This window comes from Pinus tabuliformis, chromosome 5_2 (assembly GCF_031772625.1).
Source record: "Pinus tabuliformis cultivar Carrire ecotype Pingquan chromosome 5_2, CPIR1, whole genome shotgun sequence".
In the NCBI taxonomy this organism is placed as follows: domain Eukaryota; kingdom Viridiplantae; phylum Streptophyta; class Pinopsida; order Pinales; family Pinaceae; genus Pinus; species Pinus tabuliformis.
In genome coordinates this window covers 1,104,005,686-1,104,028,718 of record NC_142306.1, presented here as the reverse complement: position 1 = coordinate 1,104,028,718, position 23,033 = coordinate 1,104,005,686, and the positions used below count along the sequence as shown (strand labels likewise).

Genomic DNA, 23,033 nt, shown 5'->3' with positions numbered 1-23,033 from the left:
CTAACACAGGAAACTCACGTATACGTGAGTTCACTTTACAGAAACAAGTGTGTATACATGACTGTAAACAAAGTAAAGAGCGTATACAAAGCTTTGCAAGAAAAAATAAAAAACAAAGTCTGATCCAAAAGATCAGACTTGAGGCCTGGGACTCTAGTAGACCAAATAAGACTGTAACCGCAAGAAAACCAAAGACTGAGCCCTGATTGAGAATGAACAACCCAAACCAGGAATAACAAGATTGTTATCCCCAGTGGAGTCGCCAATTTTGTTTCGAGTGAAAGCACCCTAGGGCTTTGGGTTAGAACCCCAACAAAGTAGAAGCAAACTACAACAAGAAATACTCAAACAACTCAGGCAAGATGCTTATATTACAAACTACGTAACAGTGATCGTACCCGGATTTCCTTCGTTCGAGTAGGTCCCGCAGGGTTCAAACCCTCTGCAACTCCCAATGTTCTTCAAACCTAAAAATCATTCAATACAAACATACATAGCAGTATAGAAGTAAAGCATATTTATGAAATTGACTTTATATCATATAAACAAATGATTGATCATACAACAAAACGACATTCATATATGAATTAAAACATAATTTGATGCATAGACATAGTTAATTTCAAAAACAAGACAAAATTTCTTTTATTGCACTAAGCTATACATAACATGGAGAGAATTCACCTGAGTCTTTCTTTGGCTCTAATCGAAATCGTCATATCCCAACCTTCAACAATCTTCTTCCATCACTAACACCATGATATCTCAAACAAAACGAAGGATATCTATAATCAAGGAAGCAAGGGTTTCCTGAAGCTTGGGGAAATGCATGAGGCACAGGGATTCATTAGACTCAGTCAGGGATAATCTCAGTATAATAACTCTATATCTTCTCCTCCTCTTAAGGTCTTCCCGTAGAGGTCTATTTATACCTCTCCCAATTAGTTTTTTAGTTGGGAAACAGTTGGGCAACGGGCAATAGAAGGTAATTAACAGGTAAAACCCATGAACTCTGCCCAAAATTAAGGAAATTTTTTTTTTAAGTGTTTTAATACATACGCGCGGGTTGGGTATTGACTGACTTGCGTGTACACACTTTTAGCTCAGGGCAAAGTAGCGTACACGGAATAAAACACTGTTTTTTATATATTTGGACCAAGTCTGGAAGGAGGGGTTGCCCTAGGCCATAAACAAAGCATCATATATACCAAGAGTGGTAAATGGTGCTATAACAATACTGCTTCTTAGGATTCTTTGAATTTGGTTGTTGTTGGGCTGCTAAGGCTTTCTTAGAAGAGTTTCCAGTATTAAGAAGACCAAGATGTAAGAGTTTTTCTTATTCTCTTATTAAAGAATAAAAAAATGCATCAAAAGAGGGGGACTTGTAGGCTTTTCCTTGAGAAATAAATGCTTCTCTAGTAGAATGGAAGGTGGAAACAAACACAGAGTAGGTTGGTCCTAACTTAGTAAGAATGGAATAGATAAGGCTACCATATTCTTTGTTAACCTTAACACCTTCCAAGAGAAGTCTAAGGGTCTTGAACTTGGACAAAAATCTTTAATGGAAGAAAAATTATTAGGGTCCAACGTATGCAACTCATTTTCGAGTTGATGGGATCTAATTTCATTTTTAATTCCAAAAACTTTATTGAGTTGTTTCATGGCTTCATCATGGGTATCAAGTTTTGTGATATGGAATCTAAGTTCAGGGGAAATAGACATCCCTATCAACCCACGTGTTTGATCTTACTTATTTTCCCATTTCACTGCCTTATCTTCATATTTAGGTTTAGATTCTTGGCTTGATGCTATTCTATAAAGACCTTTACTTCTAAGTAAATCCTCCATGTAGGATACCCATTGGAAGTATTTGGTGTTGTCAAGAATAATTTGGCATGAACTTTCCATTTTAACAGAAATTGAAGTTGTAGATGCTGAAACTATGGGTTCCAATGGAAAGATCTTGAATAATTAGGCCAACTAAAAAAAACGGCTCTGAAAACGGCTTCTGGATGAAGAAGTTATGGCTTTTTGAAGAAATTTTTTTAAAGATGCCAACGAAGTACGTGAATGTGCGGAAGTGAATATAATGTTATGTTTAAAAAAAAAATTCTCCCCTCTTTCCAAAATTAATCTAATTAGCTCACTTTAAAAAAAAAAATATGTGACCCACTTTTATAAATAAGTGAAAGTCATTTTTACAATGGTACTTTATGAGCTACCCACTAAATTGTAACTTAAATAAAAGAAAAAGAGACTTTAGAATTATAAGTGACTCACTTTTTATAATGCGTGAAAACACTTTTACATAAAGTAACTTTAAAACATAAGTTACATGTGTTTTTTGAAAAAATAATTCAACAAAAAGAAATACTTGAACCCAAGACCTTTATTCTCATAAAGTAACTTTGAACCAAGTGAGTTAGTTTAAAAGGTTAGTAATTTTTCGAAAAGAGGAAGGGGGTGTTTTTTGTTGTTGTTGTTTTTTTTATTCACTGGAGCTTTGGAGTGCGTGCTTACTTGAGAAAACTCATTTTGCCTACAAAAGAAAAAACCACACAACCCAAAACGAACATGCAAAAAAAACCAAACCTTATGGCTTGAAGTTAGATTTTGCTGGAAACTAAATATTTTCCTTAATGTTTTTGATTTCCCGAGATCACACTACGGCACGACGAAAAAGAGCACACGCATGAGAAAAATCCTTCCTTTCTGTTTATGATTTGCCCAGATCGCACAGAGTCACGGGGCAAAGATCATACGCAGAAATGAAATGTATAGATCCGGTAATAAAAAACAGAGAGATAAATAACTGAAATAAACATATAGATAAATAACTAAAACTCCAAATAAAGACTGTATACCTCCAGATCTTAAAAATGACGTAGCTTGGGCTACTGGAAACCTTCCTCACTGGAACAGATTCTCCTAACACAATAGAGCAGTCCTCTCAGCCCAAAAGTGGTTAGAAACAGTAGATCTAGGAAACGACAGTCGAATGCAGTTATACCGACTTAGGATTTGGATCACCAACGGATGCGGCCCTCAAATAACTCTGATACCATGTAGGAATTTACATGGTAAGTTCCTTAAATAGAACATGAAGGGACACCGCTCACAAACAGATCACAAATCAATACACCAATATTCTTGACGTGGTTAAAGCCCTCAAAGAGGGAAACAGTCCACGGCGTGAGCCAATGCGGCCACTTCAAGGAATTTATTAATGTAAAATAAATAAAATTTACATAAGCTTCTCTCACGAACGGACACCTTACAAATGACTCTCCATGCTCTTTAAATAGAGATCACGGACCAATCAGATGTTAAGCCACGGATCAAGTATCGGTAATACCGAGGAGAGAATGAACCGTTGGATCACTTCATGTCTAGAACATATCGTGACCGTCAGATTGTAATTTACAAAAGTACAAAGTAAAGAAACACAGTTTACCTTACTATACACTAAACCAAGTTATACTTAACTATTTCCTATGTGTCAGAATATCCTAACAGGAGACAAAACCTCTAGGGTTCCTGGATAACTAAACACCTCCACACAACGTCATGTTCAAGATTATGGTGTAGTTTGTTCAAATGCAGTAATCCTTCACCTAAGATAGATCCTAGAGTTGCTTTCCTTCATAAAGAATACACTGTGTATTTGCAGGAAAACCAAACTGATTCTCTATACGCTGCTACAACTTTGTCATTGAGTTCAAATTCGTGACCCAAAAAAGGAAAGAATTATCATTTAAAGATGATGAAAATCTAAAATCCCCCTCGTTCCATCTCGTTGTTTCTTCCACCCAACCTAGATCGATGTGAATGGGTGAGTTTTCCTAGTAGATTTGTGCCATGTAGAGAGTTGCAAGGGTTGTAAGTGCATAGATCTAATATTTTGACCCAAAAGGATATGAGAAATGGGACTACACTTGCATGATCTGATTAAATAACAATATGGGTTCAGGAAAGGCATTTTCCAGATCTCGTGGTATATCCATCCAAACCAAATCATCAAAGGGTTGTTCCCTACTAGCTGGGAGAAGAAGGAATGGACCAGGTGATCCCTTTGGACCACCATCACAAACCCACCATCCTACCATCTGAGGCATATGAAACATTGAAGAAATTTGAAGAGTAAGATAGCCAAAACGCTCCCTAGAACACCATGATTAGCCACTGACCATCATTGTCATTTAATAACAAGTCTCCACTACATATCACAAACACATAACCATAAGGGACACAAAACCTCAGTTATAATGACAAAGACAAGTATAAGAATATACTTAAAAGTAAAAGAAAAAAAAGAACTCAACTTCTATCATAGTGATTTGATGTTCCACATAAGAGTGATAACCCAAAGAATAAAAATATAATGCACTTTAGAGATAATTACATTACATTGCTTTTTTTAAAAGTTCTAATAAAAAATAATAATATAAACATAGGAATTAAATCATGTTGTACTAATTTCTTATTTAAAATTATAAATATTCATCTATCTATATAAAATGACTTATTTAAATATTTTATCTATGTAAAATCACTAACTTATTTATTCCAATTATTTTAGTATTTGGATTTTATATTTAAATATCATAAAGTATATAATGTGTATAAAAATGAGATTTAATAATTTTTTTTCTTAACACATAGAAAAGTTTATAATATTTTTTTAATAGAATTTAAAAAATATCTATTTTTTTTTATAATTTTAAAATAGTTTTGGATAATAATACTATTGTATGTAAATAAAACTTAATCACTATAAATAGTTGATTAATAGTTTGTAAGGGGGAATTTTTATTCTTAAGAGATACTTATAAATGCAGTGTGATTAATAAATTTCTTTATATTTAAGGAAAATAAACTCTTAACCAATAAGAAGTATACCAAAAATACCATTTCAATTTAAAGTCGTTTTAAGCTATACTTCAACACCAAAAATATCATCTCAACCTAAATAATATTAACAAATATTAAGACGTTATAAATTAAATAAATTTATATTAATATAAATTTTTTATTTTAATTAAAAATCTTTTCAATCAATGTGAATAAGGAAAAACTTATATCAAATAAAATTGTAATAAAATATTTGTTTAAAGAAAGTAAAACCTATCTCACTTGTAAACCATCAATGTAAAGAGTCAACGGTCCACCAATTAAGCTATTAGTAAGTCTTATTGCAAGACTAAGAGATGGTTTTAGCTTTAAATAATATGCCTAAAACAATCAATATCTTATAGGATCATTTTACCAAAAAAAAAACTTTAATTCCATACATAAAATCATATCCATTATAATTAATTTTTTAATAAATTAAAAAATAAATAATATTTTTTAATATACAAATTATAAAATAATTATAATTAAAATATAATTTTATTAAATAATTATAATCTTTATAAAATAATATAAAAACAACATATAAATTTACCTTAATATTATTTTAATAAAATAATTTGAATTTTCAACTTTTAAGATCAACAAAAGGACACGTCCACATGCACTTCTTTATAAAATAATATAAAAACAACATATAAATTTACCTTAATATTATTTTAATAAAATAATTTGAGTTTTCAACTTTTGAGATCAACCAAAGGACATGTCCACATGGTCTTCCAAGATTCTAATCATATTTGAATTTTCCACTTTTAAGATAAACGAAAAGACCCATAAAAAAGTTCATGAGAGATACTAATTATGTAACGTTCTGCTTTGTCATCATACTAATATATAGTAATGAATGGACAAGAATGAATGAGTTGAATAGAAATAGAAACAGAAACATAAATGTTGTTTGTACTTTTTATTAATGTTCACCCCCCAATTTTAAATGTTGTTTGTACTTTTTATTAATGTTCACCCCTCAATTTTAATAACCCCACTAAAGTGAAAAATAGCATCTTATGGTCTTAAGGTCCACCCAATATTGAATTGTATGGCCCATTTAAAACATCACCGTCCATTTTCTCCTCACGATAACGACATAAAGTAGACCAGAAACGTCACCGCTCCCAGTACTCCCTGACGACCAAATTCACTAGTTATATTATAAAATATCATTCTCAGAGAGAAAACAAATACACGCAAATATTTCTGGAAAGAAATGAAACGCGAATCGCGAAAACTATAATAGTCTTTACATCCATTCCAGTCCATCCGTATTTAGTTAAACGATGGCCTCTGATAAAGAGATTTAAAATGATTACATCTATTCAATCTTTTATTTTAAGTTTTAGTAAGTTAGTTGGGTTATTGGTATGATTTTAATAATATAGTTTTTCTATATTGGAAGTGTTTTGAGGATTTCTCAATCAGTTTGAAATCTCAAAGAATCTTTGAGAAAATTTTAAACTGTGTTTGTTTTTAATCTGTGTTCAGTTAAATTGTGAAATTCTAAATAAGGTTGTTTTACAAGTAACTAAAATATATATTTTTTTTTCTGGTTTTTAGTGTTTATTATTTTTCCATATTGTAGGGTGATTTCACAATTTTATTGATGACGATTCACAGGGTTGGAATTTGGATTGGATTCCTCTTTACCCATCATACATTTTTTTCTTGACGTTTAGGTCTTTATGTTGCTCTTTAAGAAACTTTATGTTTAAAATTTTGCCCTTCAAAAGTAATGTTGTATGGAACGCTCACAATAAAATCTTCATAATTCTGAAATCAAATGTCCCTTACTCATACATGCTATAGCATTTGTATATTTGAGATATTACCAAGGAGATCTTATGGGACATATAAGATGACCAACAAAGTAAAACTATGAGATGGACTATCTTATGCATCCTCTCCATGATCATAATCACATGGAATCAATGTGGGGGTCCACCATATAGAGTTTGTAGTGAATAAAGTACAATGTATTAAAGTGTTTTAATATTTCATAAGTGGTGGTAGATGTGGTTCTTCATGAGCCATATCTTTCACAACTTTTAAGTGATATGTTGAGACACTCGATATATGGTGCAGATTGGAGTCGAAGTGACACTCCATTTATTCCACAGATGACATTGTGACATATGATAACTTTCATAAGTGAGTGGTGAGTCAGTGACACTGTGATAGGCCTCTGCCCCAAATAATCCAATAAAGGTGGGTGGCTAATACACTCAGGGAGAGAAAGTGGCAACAAGAAAGATGGTGGTCCAAATTTATTATGACAAGGAACAGGTTTTTTCTTTCAACTAAGTAGGTTAGATATGCATTAGCACACTCATGGATAGATTGTTTGTTTCATTCAAGTGGGAATTTTAATGTTGTTTTCATAAGAGATAGAAGCATATTCATTGGATTTCAAGGAAACTATTTGGACTTGGATTCTAATCCAACTTACCCTAATCAAATGAATGAATTGTGAGTTAATGAATGACATTCCTTTTAAGGAGTATGAAATAGATATGTTTTCTGCCCCTTGTCCCTTCTAGGTGACACCTATGAGAATTCAATCATACTAGATTGAGCATCTCACGAGATCTCATCATGAACAAGACATTTCAAACGAAGCCAAATTTGTTGTTTTGTGGGCACACACACACACATATATGAATGACATTATTTGATATAAAGTCTCTGTACACTAGATGTTCATTGATCACTTAGTTTTGTAGACATATATTTAAGGAAACTAGGTAATAACCTTTGTTGAATGGTCTCATATCCATTTTCCATGGTTCTTTTTCCTTAGGCTATAGGTGTTTTTGTGCAAGTGTAAGTATCCTGATTCCTACTTTAATAAAAATATGTTTTTCTTTCTATGTGTGTGCATATTCGAATTCACTCTGGAGTTCTCTTCAATTGGCATGGTCCACTCACATGCACCTCAAGCTGCATCAACAAGAAAAAACAAATCAATCAAAGGTGAAAAGGGGCCTAAATAGATTTACCAATGGAAAATCAAAAGCTTGCAATATTAATGTCAGAAAAGAAAATAGAGAAAGACTAAGAATGTGAAGCCTAAGAATAAAAATATGCAAAATTGTTATCTATAAGTCTATAGTTTCTATTTGTAATAATTCCTAAAACATAAAAGAGCCAAAGAAAGGCTATTTCTAGATGGTTTTGTCAAAAATAGTTTCCAAAAAAGGTAAGATATCTACATTATTTTCATGTTTACAATTGAGTTCTTTAACACCATTTCTACATTTATTAATTTTAATAAGTTAATAAATAGTTTCCAGTAATGTTTTAGATTCATTTCATTTTGATGGTCAAATTGTACAATTAACAAATTAGATTTTTGTTTACTTGAATGCTTAACCCACTTAAAGTATTACAAGTGTGTGTTTAAGTAACACACTTGGTTGGTGATAGATAGAGTAAAACATAAACTACATTAATAGTTAAATATATACACATTTCTTACAAATTTTATAAAAGAATTGTATTTATAAATTGGAATTGTTGACAATTTTCTTTTTAGTTTTAGAGTATGTCTTAAAATTGCTTTTGTTTGGCTAAGAATTTGATTTCATGGAATGTAAGGAAATAGGTTAATAGCCCAAGACATATTTGGTAAGAGTGAAATGGAGACTCATCGGTGGTTTTTCTTGAATAACCATAATAAGTCAACCTGCATTATGGATAGCTTCTAGTGATGATTGTCCCCAATGTAAATAACTAAAACATCATAAAGAAAGCACTAATTTTTTTTTAAAAATTATATTTATCAATTTTTAATTATTTAAGGTTGAAGGAATTTTTAAACATAGTGAATAAATTTATACATTAAAAAAAAGTGATTTAAACCATACAAAACTACAATTTCTTTAAAACATACTATACTTAATTCCAATCCAAAAAAATAAAATAATTAATAATAATTTTAATATATATATAAATAAAATACTTTTCTAAATTTAAATTTTATATATAAAATAAAAGCTTTTCCAAATTTAAATTTTCTATATCCACTGCAAACACAGCAAAATAATAATAATTATATTTATTAATAAATTATAAAATTAATATAGAAAATGATATTTTTCTAATTTTAAATTAATAAAAAAAATTAATTATTTTAATAAATATTAGTCAAAATAGTCCAAAGTGGTCGTGGAAATGAAGTCTCAGCGAATCGGAAGTCTTAGGTTCAAATCTTGGGCTACCCTTCCCCCGTAGCAGGGTATGTAATGGACATGAAAATAAAAGAGTCCTACCAAGCTTACCAAAAAAAAAAAATATTAGTCAAAATACATTAAAAAAGAAATTTATCACAGTGATTTGTACTCTTCAAAGTGTTGGAAGAGTCTATTTATCATAAAAGCTCAGCCTCAAATTCAAAAGCAGCTCCTCCTCAAAGTATACAAACAAGAATATCTCAATTTTCCCTGGTCGAGACTTATAATCTATTCGAAGATAGGGAAGTTGCCATGGGCTTATGCCGAAACTCACATAGTTGTCTTCCATACTAAGAGTCCTCTGGCTGTCTGCATTATACAACTCTACAAATATTATGGTTATAACTGCAAGACTAGAATAACTAGGAGTCCCTATAAATTCAATGCAAGTCACCTCTGATAAGGAAAGCTTTTCGGATTTCAAAATTAAGTGTCGTAGTAGCACTTGGTTCGAATTCCAATGTTTTGTAGTAGATATTTTCAGATTTTGAAATTCCCAGGCCAAGATTCGAAATTAAAGTTTATTGGTTGATAAAATCATTATGTACTTATAGAGTGTATGTTCCAGGTTGAAGCGGAAAGGTGTTCCAGGTTGAAGTGGAAAGGTGTTGGTTGTTTGATAAAATATTAATAACGTTTTCAAGAATAACTTGGCCCTCAAAAATACGTTCTGCACCCTTCCAAACGCGTCATGCCGGACGGTTATTTAAAAAATTTCAACGTATCTGGATGGTTTCAGAAATCTCATAAACCAGTGATTGCATTTATTGATGGAGAAAATTACAAGTTCGTCGTACTGAAATTACCAGCAAAATATTAAAAAAATAAGAAAACGCCTGAGATAAAGTAAGAGTTTAAAAGATTCAACCCTTTGAGCGTGCTGATGAGACGAACATTGGGAGAATATATGCATTTTAAGTAATTCGTACTTCTGGCCACGTGGACGACGTGCAAATGACGACGGCGTTTGAGGAGTTAGGACGACATTGGTTAATGTCCAATTTAAGCAAGCCGTACACTTTTTTTTTTTTTGGTTATCATGTGAGTGACCGGGAGTTTATTGGTTGATCTCTGTTTGCCAGGTTATTTCCGACGGTGTGTTTGTACATAACGTTATATTTTACGCCAGGACCTATACGAGCAGCACATGTTGGTATGATAATGTGAGACAATCGGAAAAAAGAAAAAGAAAAGAGTACTGGAAACCTACCAAATTAGGACCACAAGTCAAATTAGGACCACAAGCCAGTGTTTAATTAGAGGCAGATCCATGTTTTGCATCGTATTTTCCCCATGTAATCAAGGAGTAATATTCTTAAGGGGCGGAGGGAATTACTGTGATTACTATTTTTGGCCCTCTGTTTACAAAGTCCCAACTTCTGGGTTCTGTTTCGTCTCAATTTTAGCCCTTCTCGTTGGAAACTCGCCGTTTGTTCTCGTTCCCAGATCTCGTCCGATTGCGACTCTGTTATTGATTGTTTTGAGGGCGAAGGAGAGGAGAGGAGAAGAATGGTGCGGGGGAAGACCCAGATGAAAAGGATCGAGAACACTACTAGCAGACAGGTTACTTTTTCTAAGCGCAGGAACGGCTTGCTCAAGAAAGCTTACGAGCTGTCGGTGCTCTGCGATGCCGAAGTGGGACTCATTGTTTTCTCCCCGAGAGGGAAGCTCTATGAATTCGGTAGTCCCAGGTGTGTACAATCAATGTGTATCTGTCCTGGTTACAATGGCTGTTTTGTTGCATAAGCGGTATTTGCACAGAGAAATAAAACCGCTTTGGCTAATAACTTTCTGGTTGTTGTGGGGTGTTGAAAGGTCATGACATTAACCGGTTGTTAATTTGGATTTTGGAAGGCTCATGGGTTTCTGATTTTCTGTGCTAGAAATGTTTGATTTTTCTTTCTATGCTTGCGTACGTTTGTCGGCTAGCTGATTTTGGGAAACCGTATTTGCATAGAGAAATGAATGCGTTCTGTGTAGAACTGTCTGGGTGTGGATTGTTGAATGGTACAACCATGGCTGTTATCTCAGGTTTTGGAATTGTAGGGTTTCTGACTGTTATGTACTCGAATAAACATTTTGCAGTTTAAATTTATGGTGTTATGTGGGTCATGTTCCAAAGGGTTTCATTCGTTTTGAAGTAATGCTTAGACTCCACTATAGCTTTCAAACAGAATTAGGGCTCCTGAAATAGGAAAGGCCCAACACCAATTCTAAAAATTCTATACCTCCACTTTATCAAAGTTATGAAAGCGTGACCAAGATATTAATGTGGATCAAACGAACATGGAGATGATATGGTAGAGATGGTTTGCCTAATAAACTCAACTTTTTAGGTTCGAGAGTTTTTCAATAATGATAAATACTCAAAAATTTGAGTTATTTTATATAAAAACAATATTAATTTTTATAAAATTAAAAATTATTTATTTTATATTATTTTTTGTTACTTAATATACAGGGGATTCAAATGAGGAATTGAGGAATGTTTTAACAAAATATTTATTTTCATTATCAATCTAAAATCTGATGAAAGTTCACCTGAATGTTTTAACAGAACACTTATTCATTATCAATCTAAAATCTGATGAATGTTCACCTGAATGTCTTAACAGAGCACTTATTCATTGTCAATCTAAAATCTGATGAATGTTCACCTGAATGTCTTAACAGAGCACTTATTCATTGTCGATCTAAAATCGTTCATCAATTTTATAATTTATGTAACTCATTTCAATTTTATAAATTATTTAACATATTCAATAAAAATTTAGTATTTTATCCAACTGTACTTTTATCTTGGCTTTTCCACTAATATTGTATTTTTAATTGTAATTTCTTTTCATTTTAATCATTTTTTTTGTTTTTTGTTTTGTTTTTAAATGAGTATTCTTAAGTCTATTTTTTAGTGGCTGTCATGTATTATATCTTATAATAATATAGGTATTCTATCATTATCATTTATTATTTATTACAATATTTAAGTTTCTCATCAGTGTCATTATTATTGATGACAATTCTTTTAATTATTTTAATTTAGAGAATTATATTATATTATATTTTTTATTATTATAAGTTGTGAAATATTCTTTAATGTTTATATATTAAATATGTTTAAGTCAAATCAAAATTTTAGCATGGATAAGAAAAAAGATGACATGGATTTAGAATTTTTAGTTATAATTTTTTTTGTCCTTTAAATATATATCTTTATATTTCATATTAGAAAATATTGATTACATAAAATTTCTGTGACTATTTAGAACTAATAATTGGGTAAAACCCAAAAAAAACTACTAAAATTCATCAATTTTGTAAAATTTACCTATTTAGTTCACTGTAAAATAATATAATTAATTAAGCTACAACATTTTCCATCTTAGAAATTTCTCAACAATCATAGTTATTAATAATATTAAAATTTTTAATATTATAATCCAATATTTAAAATCACTGAAAAAATTGTAAAATTTAGATCTTTAACACATATTATATTAATAATAAATTAATAAAGTATATTAGATTTTATTTACTAAAATAATCCTTTTAAACAACTTTGTTTAGTTTTAATATCAAAATCTTATTTTTATTTATTTTCTAAATCCCTAATTAAATTGAAAATAATAAAATTTGAAATTTTAATTCTAATTATATAACTTATTTATATTATAATGTTAAATATTTTGTTAAATAAAATGTAATTATTATAATCTTAAAATGAAATAAATAATATTAAAAAAAAAAAATAAACCTTAAATTTTATATTGAATTTTTTAATAAAATGAGTTATATTTAATAACAAATTTTAACTTACAATCATTTAAATTATTAATTTTCAATTGAAATGATAATTTAAAATGAAAATTTAAAAAGAAATAATTCATTTATTATATTTTGAATTTTTAATTAAAATAATAATTTAAATGAATTTTATCCAGTTTTATTTTATTAATATTTGTTTTAGCTGATGTTAATCATCATCATCATATTAAAATTTGTATATTGACATTTTAAATTTTATTATCTTATAAAAATAAAGCATAAAACTCATACCTTAAAATATCATTTCTTAACTGTAAAAACTATTATATTATTTTAAATGAAATTATTATATGATAAAACAATAAAAAGAAAATTGTAACTATAATAGTAAAAAACAATAAAGAAATAAAGTATGATACAAAGAATAAGAATTTTATTGTAAAGTCTTACTAGCACAACTGGTTGAGGATGGGCCTGGTAAGCAAGGTGACCCATGATTGAACTTCATGGAGGTGGTTGTGCCGTGTGCTAGGGGATGAGACATGTTAAAAATCCAGTCAGCTAAGAGCTGGTGTGGCCCCAAGGTGACTTTGACTGCTTAGATGCCCCTGGGTCTCCTCGCCACAGGTCAAGCCTAGAAGATCATACACAACTTCACAAACTAAAAAAAGATAATAAAATCTAAGATTAAAAACTAGAAAATAAATTGCCTTTATTCTCTCGCAATTGGATCAAGATATTGATATAACAGAAAGAGAAACATGGTAAAAAAAACTTAATTTTAAACTATTTCTACAACTTACAATTAATTTAGAAATAAATAATTTAAAAGATATTAAAATAATAAAAATATAAATAGATCATATATAAAAACATATAACATATTTATTTCTACTTTTATCTAATCTACTTAAAGATTAATTTGTGATTATTTATAATATTTTATATTTAACTTTTTTTAATATATAATTATCAATGATATAGGAGAGATATAGTTTTTGGTTATTCACCTTTATATTTGGAATTTGGAAGTCAGATTTGAACCTACAATTTTTTTTTTAAGCTTTATATTTTAATTAGAAAATTCAGCTCAAAAGATTTGATTTTTTTTTAACTTCAATACAGATTTGAGGCTGTGATGCGATGAACATACCAAAGTCATTTTTAACTTCCCTATAATAAGGACCAAATTCTGGAACTGCAAACTTTTTTCTTAAATTATATATATAACACATTCATTTTTGTTTATATTATTAAAAAATTTCGTAAGAAAATTGTGTAAACAAGTTTAGCTTATCCAACATGTAGAGGCGACGATCCACCCAGACTCGGGAACTTGAAAACTTTTGATGATGATAGAACAAGTGCTGAGAAACCTTTAAATAGTCAAGAACACAAAGTAGTCATTACAAGAATATAGTTCAAAGGTCAAATCAATTTTTACTGATTACTTGTTAATCAATCTTCAGGTAAAAGACTCTACAGCTAACTGATTGTTCAGAGAAATGTAACTTAGCATGTTCAAAGACTTGTAATTAACAGTGAAGTTAGAAAGAAAAAGTCCAATTTCAACTGATTATCTAACCTCTTCCATTTAATCTCTGAAAAACGAAACCAATATATTCATGTCTGGTAGAGTGCGTTCAGGAGATTTAAAATAAATATTGAATTGAGGCAGATGTTTATATAAATATGCTGTTATATGGAAAACTGTCATGATTTCGCTAGTAAATTTTTTGACATTCAAATGTAAGATAATGGAGGCTTGGCATGATTTCTATATCAATTATTTTGTTGGAGATTGATACGGTAATTTGCTTGTTTAAATTACCTTTCAGATCAGAATTCACACTTCTAACTAAATTAAATATATTTTGAAATGCATCATTGTATTTTAATTAAGATTAAAAATATCCAGTATGGCTTGACGCTAGGCTGGTATTTATTAATAATTGTTTTAGGTTGACTTTGAATAAAAAATTAATGATATTTTTATTTGTGTTGCGTGAAGCATGCAGAAAATAGTGGAAAGATATCGAAAATATTCGGATGAAAATAGTATGAATAACACAGTTAGAGAAGAAAATACTCAGGTATGTTTTATCATTATATATTTTTTTAAATTAATAAATTTTATGTTATATTTGGAGTAAGCATTTTAATATGGGATATTTTTTTATGGGTATAATACAAAAGGATTAGTACAATTTGAGTAGTTTTAATAGTTAAAGATATGTATTACAATTTGAATAGATATAATAGTTAAAGATATGCATTTTTTTTTAAAGACCCTAAGTTTAAATATAAAAGAGTAAAGTAGGTATATTTTCATAATTTTTAATAATCAAATTTTTGTGTAAAGGATCATTTTTATTCCAGGGAGGATAAAGTTTAATTTTTGAAAAAATAGTCTTTCTATCTCCTAACAAATTTAATCATGGTTTTAAAATTAGATTATTATTATTATTATTTATTTATGAAAAAATATGGATATTTCATAATGTTTACACACTTATCTGCTGTCTAATCATGGATCCTCTTATGTATTTGTGGCCCTTTGGCCAGGGACTCTACAATTCAAGAGACAGCTTCACAGATATTGAGGCAGTTCAAGTTCTAAGTTTTTTATTTCCCAAGGGCATATTTTCTGTCCAATTTTGGGATCAGAAATTTACAACTATCACTAAAATATGCATATGCATATTTTAGTTGTTGAGATTGCATAATCTATGTGGGGTAATTTATTTATGCATAAATAAATCTATAAATCTATTTTCAATAAAGAAAAATTAAAAATAAAAACATAGGAAGTGTGGACTTGTCATTGTTCATAATATTTGCACACTAATCTTATTTCTAATTGTGCATCTTCTGTTTGTGCATTTGGCTATAAACTCCTAGACATAACCATTTCACTTTTAAGGTATTTTTACAGATATGGACACAGTTCACTGATTCATAGACACTGGTCACAAGAAGTTTGAGGGTTACCTACTGTTTTTTTTGTTTTTATTATTATTATCATCATTTAAATATAAAAAATATTATAAATTTATGAATTTAGACTTCTGTGATCCATAATAATTGTAACATTATTTTTCGGAAAAAATCACATAAAAATCACATAAGAGAGAATCTGGTCGATGAGTTTGGAACCAGTGAACTAGCCAGTGTGGTTCATCTTCAATACAAGATGGGGAAACAGATCTAGGGTTCCCCGTCTTATCCTGAAGATGAACCACACTCGCTGGTTCGAAAAGCTTCGACCAGATTCTCTCTTATGTGCTGTTACAATTATAAATTTATTATAATTTTAATTCCTTAAATAAAAATATTTTATTTGATCTTTTATGAACCATTTTGGTTATTAATTAAAAGTGACCTGGCAAAGTACAACCAAAACATATCCAAACCAAAATACAGAGTAAAAACATGTTCAAACAAAAATACAGAGTTATTTGCTGCTTAAATTTTCGAGATATAGACATAGTTCACTGATTCATAGACACTGGTCACAACAAGTTTGAGGGTTACCTACTGTTTTTTCTTTTTATTATTATTATCATCATTTAAATATAAAAAAATATTATAAATTTATGAATTTAGACTTCTGTGGTCCATAATAATTGTAACATCTGAAAAATTCACATAAGAATCACATAAGAGAGAGCCAACCAGCCAGTGTGGTTCATCTTCAGTACAAGATGGAGAACCAGATCTAGGGTTCCCCATCCTATTCTACTAGCTGGTTCGAAAGAAATTCTCTCTTATGTGATTTTTTCAGAAAAATGCTGTTACAATTATAAATTTAGTTTAATTTTAATTCTTTAAATAGAAATATTTTATTTGATCTTTTATGAACCATTTTGGTTATTAATAAAAAGTGACCCTGACAAAGTATAACCAAAACATATCCAAACCAAAATGCAGAGTAAAAACATATCCAAACCAAAATACAGAATTATTTGCTGCTTAAATTTTCCATTATCTATTATTACTATAGATTTTATAGAACTACTTAATATACAAATAACTTTGTAAAACATAATCTATTCAAAATATAAAACAGCTGATAGTTTCTTCTGATACTTAACTAAGTGGTACTAATTTTTACTCACAAGTTTATGATTTCAAAAAACTGTGACATTGTATCTTCCTCCACTGATTTCTACTTAGAATTTCAAAAAACTGGCTATATCTTCCTTTCGTAATTCTCTTAGAACAGTATTAGAAGTTTTTCAATATTTTATTAATAATTTAAATTCTCATAATATTAAAATATGATAGATAAATTTGTAAATTTATTTTTAATTTAATATTTACAAAATATTTATTTAAATTTAATATTTCTTATCCCCTTAGAATTAAAATTCTACGAATAATAATAACCCGTCATCGTTGTTTATGTCAAGATTTGAAATCTTTTCGGGATAATCATAAATTAACTAATACAAACATATCTAGTATACCATCAATTCTGTGTAATGAGTACGATGATCAGATTTTAATAATTTATCATGAATTGGTACGATCTTGCTAAGGACATTAGCAGATTTTTAAGTAGATTGTCGAGAAGAATTTAGAATCTCACAAAGTGTTTTCTATGAAACTATCAATTCCTTAGTTCAGTCTCTCTGTTACTTTTAACTTGTATTATATACAAACAACTTAAGTTTATGGTGTAGCCTTTAACTTTATATATTGCGTAGCCCTGAAAGATTCAAAGCTTAGGTTTATGCTTACGTTGAAAAGTTTATGCTGTTACGTTGAAAATGCCAACGCTGTGTGCTGGAGTTACCTCAATTACGTTGAGGGAAAGACACCTAGTCTTTCCTAGGGAGCGATATTTCAAGGTAGAAGCTTAGCAACACCATTAGGACTTGTGAAACTTTGGTGAAGGAAACTTTTATTCATCTCCGGTGTAAAGATTTATCCAAGTCACTACGAATGAGTTATGAGTTGAAGAAATCCACTTATGAGTAATTTCCAAGTAAAGATTTAGTAACATTATTATGAATTGGGAAACTTTTGTGCATTACAGCTTCAAATTTCTAAATAAAAAATTAGCAACACAATTATGACTTGTGAAACGTTTGTGTAGGAAAGTTTCAATCCATTTCTATTTTAAAGATTTGTGGAACTTATTCAAAAAGACTTGTAAATTCAACTTGCAATGTACTTGAGATTATCAATGGTTTTAGAAATATGTACTAGTTTTTTTATAAATATCTATCACGATTTTTAGTTAAGTAGATTTAACAAACTGAAACATTTTTTTGTTATAAGTGGTTGGAATTTGGGCAAAAAAATTTCAAAAAATCTTGTAGAGGAAGTGTTTGAATCTTGTTTTTGATGGTGGAAATGGATTCAGCACCATGAAAAACGTCTAGGACACCTAAAATTGTGAAGTTTAACAACTATAACTTGGATTTACAAAAGTCCTTGCCGATTTTCTCTAAATATGATGGGAATTTCCATAACTTTTGAGGCAACTCCTCAGGCCAGTTAGACTACACCTAAAATAAATTATATATATATATATATATATAATAAATTAGTTAATATAAATTTAATCTTTATAGTTAAGTAGATTTAACGATTAAAACATTATTTTCCATAAATATATTATAAATTTTAATTGAATCATTCAAATTATATATATATATATATATAAAATAAATTAGTTAATATAAATCTTAAATTTGAAATAAGTAGAATATACATGAAAAGGGTGGCAAGAGTATTTTGGTCTTTATGCAACCTAATTATTTACCTCCAAACTTCCAATATCATACATCTAAAGTTACCTCAAAATATTGGAATACTTATGACATCTTTGGTTCCATCAATGTAGTTTTTAGATAGTCTTAAATATATATTTAAAAGTGATTATAAGAAGTCACATTAACCGACTACAATGAAATGATATTTTAAGGTCCGCGACACTAAAAATAGTCTATGAGACAATTAGTTTCTTGTTTTTGGTTCTTTTTCCGGTTCAAATTGATGATGAGCTGGCCCAACCTTCCAACAATCTCCTCGCTAAAAAGACAATGCCAAGAAACTGATGCTAACATGTTCTCATAACTTTCTCAGATGCCTTTGAATGCATCACATTCCAAAATGAAATGTTCTCTGATTCCACAAACCCATACGTACAAAATGTACACACCTATTCTACCCAGACTTCTTTAGACCTTTACCACCGTCCTATTTCACACCAAAATTGATGTTAATCCTTTATTGAACAACAAAAACTTTTACCCTCCAAATAAATATAAGTATAATTAAGGTAAATAAGTAAAACATAATTTTCACCAACATTTATTCTCTTGGATTGACGGGCTTAGGGTAAATACGTAAAGCATAATCATCACGTTATATTATAAAATGTACTCGATTAATCACCAACATTTGTTCTCTTGCATTCACGGGCTTAGTGTTCCTGTGTCCTTAACAATTGCGTACCAAGCGCGTAGTCTAAATAGGTAATGTTTTTGAGTTGAAAATTGTAGAAATGGACTTAGAACATTTTCACAATTAGATTTTTTTTGTAGAATTTCAGGCCCAATTTTGTCCAAATTAAATTATGGCTTTTTTAGACAACAACCCTCATACCAAGTGCACTTACTACATCTCCATGGGTTAAAATTTTGGTTAAATAATTATCATTAAATTATTAATAAATAATTTATGTTACAAATTATTAAAATATTTTTAAAATTACATTTAAAAATAAGTTTATTATTTTAATTTAGATGATATTTTGTTAACTTTAACTATTATATTAATAATTAATTTGTAAATTATTAAATCTTAATAAAAATAAATGAAAATTTCCTAAAATAAAACACTTAAAGCAAAATGTGAACATTTATAATAATTAGAAGATATATTTATTAGTATTTCATTGCATGGCACAAGAACTACAAAGAAGATGTATTTACTAGTGTCTATTTTACATTAGAAAATAACTTTTTTGCTTACTAGCAGTGAACTTCATCACCCTATTGGCATTGACTTTGCAACTTGCATCACCTCTTGTTAACATAGGTAATTTTACAATGCATCTATTTCTCTACACGGCTTTACCACCATAATGTGCACTTTGTTCTTGTTTGATTATGGGCACTCTTTTATTTTATGGTTCCATGCATCACCTCTTGTTAACATAGGTAATTTTGCAATGCATCCATCTTCTCTACACGGCTATGCACTCTTTTATTTTATGGTTCCTTGCATCACCTCTTGTTAACATTGGTAATTTTGCAATGCATCCATCTTCTCTACACGGCTTTACCACCATAATGTGCACTTTGTTCTCTTCTGACTTCGAACACTCTTTTATTTTATGTAGATACTATGACAACTGGCACAAAGTACATGGGGTTTGGTATACTTTTGTGCAATTGTCTAACTTCTCCACAGTTAAAATAGGTTGATCTTCTCATGCTTGTATATTTGCCGGATGCTTTTCCTTTGAATGTGGCATGTTCTCTTCTTGTATTATTGTTTGTATATTTTACTCAATAAGTGTTTATTGCAATCTCCTTCTCTGACTATAATGACCTATAGTTCACATCATGTCTTATGGATTTACAAATTTGTACGGTGGTGTGTTTTTTGTAGTTTAATACTTTTGTAGTCACTTGTGTCTCCATTGTCTATATATTTTGCACTTAGTTTGGCTTAGGTCTCCCAAGGAATGATGATACTTTTGCAATATAAGACAATGAGGTCACTTATGTCTCCAATGTCTATATGTTTTGCACTTAGTTTGTGTTAGGTCCCTATACTACTAGTGTAGCCCCTTATTGTTATTAGTGCAACCCCCTTATTGTATTGTTGTGCCCATGTAGTCCCTATGTTGTTATTACTGTGCCCCATAGAAGCCTACTATTGTTATTGTTGTGCCCCTACAATATTATTGTTATGTAGGCTCTAATTATATTGGGACCACTTATACTCCTATATAGAGAAAGGAGGTATTGTCATTTGTATCATCCAAGAATTGTTCATTTGTGTAATGTAAAGGAGGTTGCTCGGCTGATTTTGAAGGTGTTGATCTATCTTTTCTTCTATTTTGTGAGCTGGTTGCTTAACAGTTTGGCTTGTATCTCCCAAGGAATGATTTGGCGCGTCTCCACCATCGTAATTTACTCATAAGTGGGCATTCATTCTTGTGGTGCCCCTTTGTTCTACATAGAGTGCACCATATGTTACCACTCACTGCATTTTTCTTGAATAAATATTTCAATTTTTATCTCAAAGTAGTGAGTTGGCTATGAATCTATGTCATTTGTAGTGATGAATCACCACCTCCATGTTTGGATCTCAGACCTATAACTATCTCTAAAGCATTTGAATGAGAGTTATTATTGTGTCGTGTAAGGGAATACCTTGTGTTGGACATCCTAAATCATGAAAGTCATCTCTAATGGTAGTCCTTGACAAATTGGCCAACCTCCTACAAAATCTCACTAAGCTTTTTCATGCACTATTGTTATCACTTGGTTTTTAAAACACATTCATTAGGTCCCTCGTTATCGTGTCAAATTTCCATATCTCATTTGTAGGGGTGCTATCCTTATATTTCATTTACCATTATAGGGTATAGTTTTTGAATGTGGTTTGCAGTTATGTAGTTTTCATTGCATCAAATATAATTATATTCATTGTTTGTATGGGATTGCATATGAAACTTTGTTTCTACACATTACATCTTTCGATCTCATGGAACACAAAAGTCTGAGCATTGGATTGATTGATGTTCCTACCATTGAACATTTTTAACTCCTTGCTATGCACTTCCTCTAATTGGTAGTGCTTCTCCTATTCTTTGTTGAATTATAGTCCTAAATTATGTTTATATCGAACTTTCTCCTTCCATGAACAACATGTGCGCGGATGAGTGATTTGAAAAGGGGATTATACTAACATTTCAAACTATTTCTTTGTTGGATCCAAAAGATTCCTCTAACCTCGTGCTTGAATAGGGTTGCAACTTGAAGTGTCCTCACACATATTGAATTTGTCTTCAACATTGCTTTAAATATTAATCAATTGAAGTATCACATTCATCTGTTTTCATGCTTTCAAAATTCTTATCAACTGTTGGGATCTAGTATCATCTACTTCTATTGTACTATCATCACTTTTAGCATGGGATAGGGATGTTGTCTTTTGTGCTTTACCTTCTTGTAGTGGATTGATTTCTTTCACATGCATGTTGGAACAATCTTCATGTGCCTTTCTTTTGTCTATCTCTCACCCTACCACTACTCTTTTGCCATGTCTCCTTGCCTTTTATTTTAACTATCAAGCAATATTTTCTAAATTATCTTGTGTAGTGCATTCTTCCTGTCATAAATCTATGGGATTTCCTTCTTCTATGCCTTTGGATCCATATTCCTTTTATTTTCTCAGCTCATCTCCTTTATTTCTTGCCCTACCCGTCAAGATGAGGGACTTGCACTACTATGGCACCTAACCTCATCGACATTGATTCCGTTTTGATAAATAACGTCTTAAGCCACAATGGTATATCTTCTAGTAATTTATCTTTTGGCTCGTTCTCAATACTAGTTCATTAGCATTAAAGGAAGAATTATACTCAATAACAAATTCTCAAACGTGCCCCTCTTTAATCCTACTAAATTGAAAATGAAATGTTTGGATCCACTTTGAAACTTGGTGCATAGGTTCTTCAAAACATACAAAATAGGGTGCCAAAGCTAATCATTAGGAACAATATAGAGAATAGTAGGGATCCAAAGGAATGATTTTAATTTGTGCCAAGGATGAAGAATTGGAGATAATAAAGTTATCAACTCTATGATATATGCCTTATCACAATAGGTGAATGGTAGTGAGTAGAAATATGGTTAATCATAATAAGGGTGAAGTAACCAGAAATGAAGAATGGGTGGTTTGAATGAAAGTTAATTGGATAGAATCAACTAGCTTAGGGCTACCATCAAGGTCAAAATTCAACAAGTCAGGTGGAGTGGTGGGTTGGAGATAATAATGATAAGAAATCTACATGTGGCTATGTTTTAACATGGTTTTGAACAAACTATTTGGTCTTGTAAAAGCTAGGTGGTTTATTTATCAATAATCATAAAGTCGTAG

General features: G+C 30.3%; 1 protein-coding gene across 4 annotated transcripts in view; it reads left to right on the top strand.

Annotated features, from left to right (window-relative positions):
- The first annotated feature begins 10,313 nt into the window (after window positions 1-10,313).
- LOC149163090 (MADS-box protein SOC1-like) overlaps window positions 10,314-23,033 on the top strand; it is a 290,773-nt gene continuing 278,053 nt past the window's right edge. Inside the window, exons 1-2 of one of the 4 annotated variants that reach the window (XM_089437522.1) lie at window positions 10,314-10,831; window positions 14,914-14,995. In XM_089437522.1, the coding sequence (XP_089293648.1) occupies window positions 10,650-10,831; window positions 14,914-14,995 (264 nt within the window). In that variant the 5' untranslated portion in view covers window positions 10,314-10,649. The remainder of the gene's footprint in view (window positions 10,832-14,913; window positions 14,996-23,033) is intronic. The other 3 variants (XM_089437521.1, XM_089437524.1, XM_089437525.1) reach the window with 3 other exon arrangements.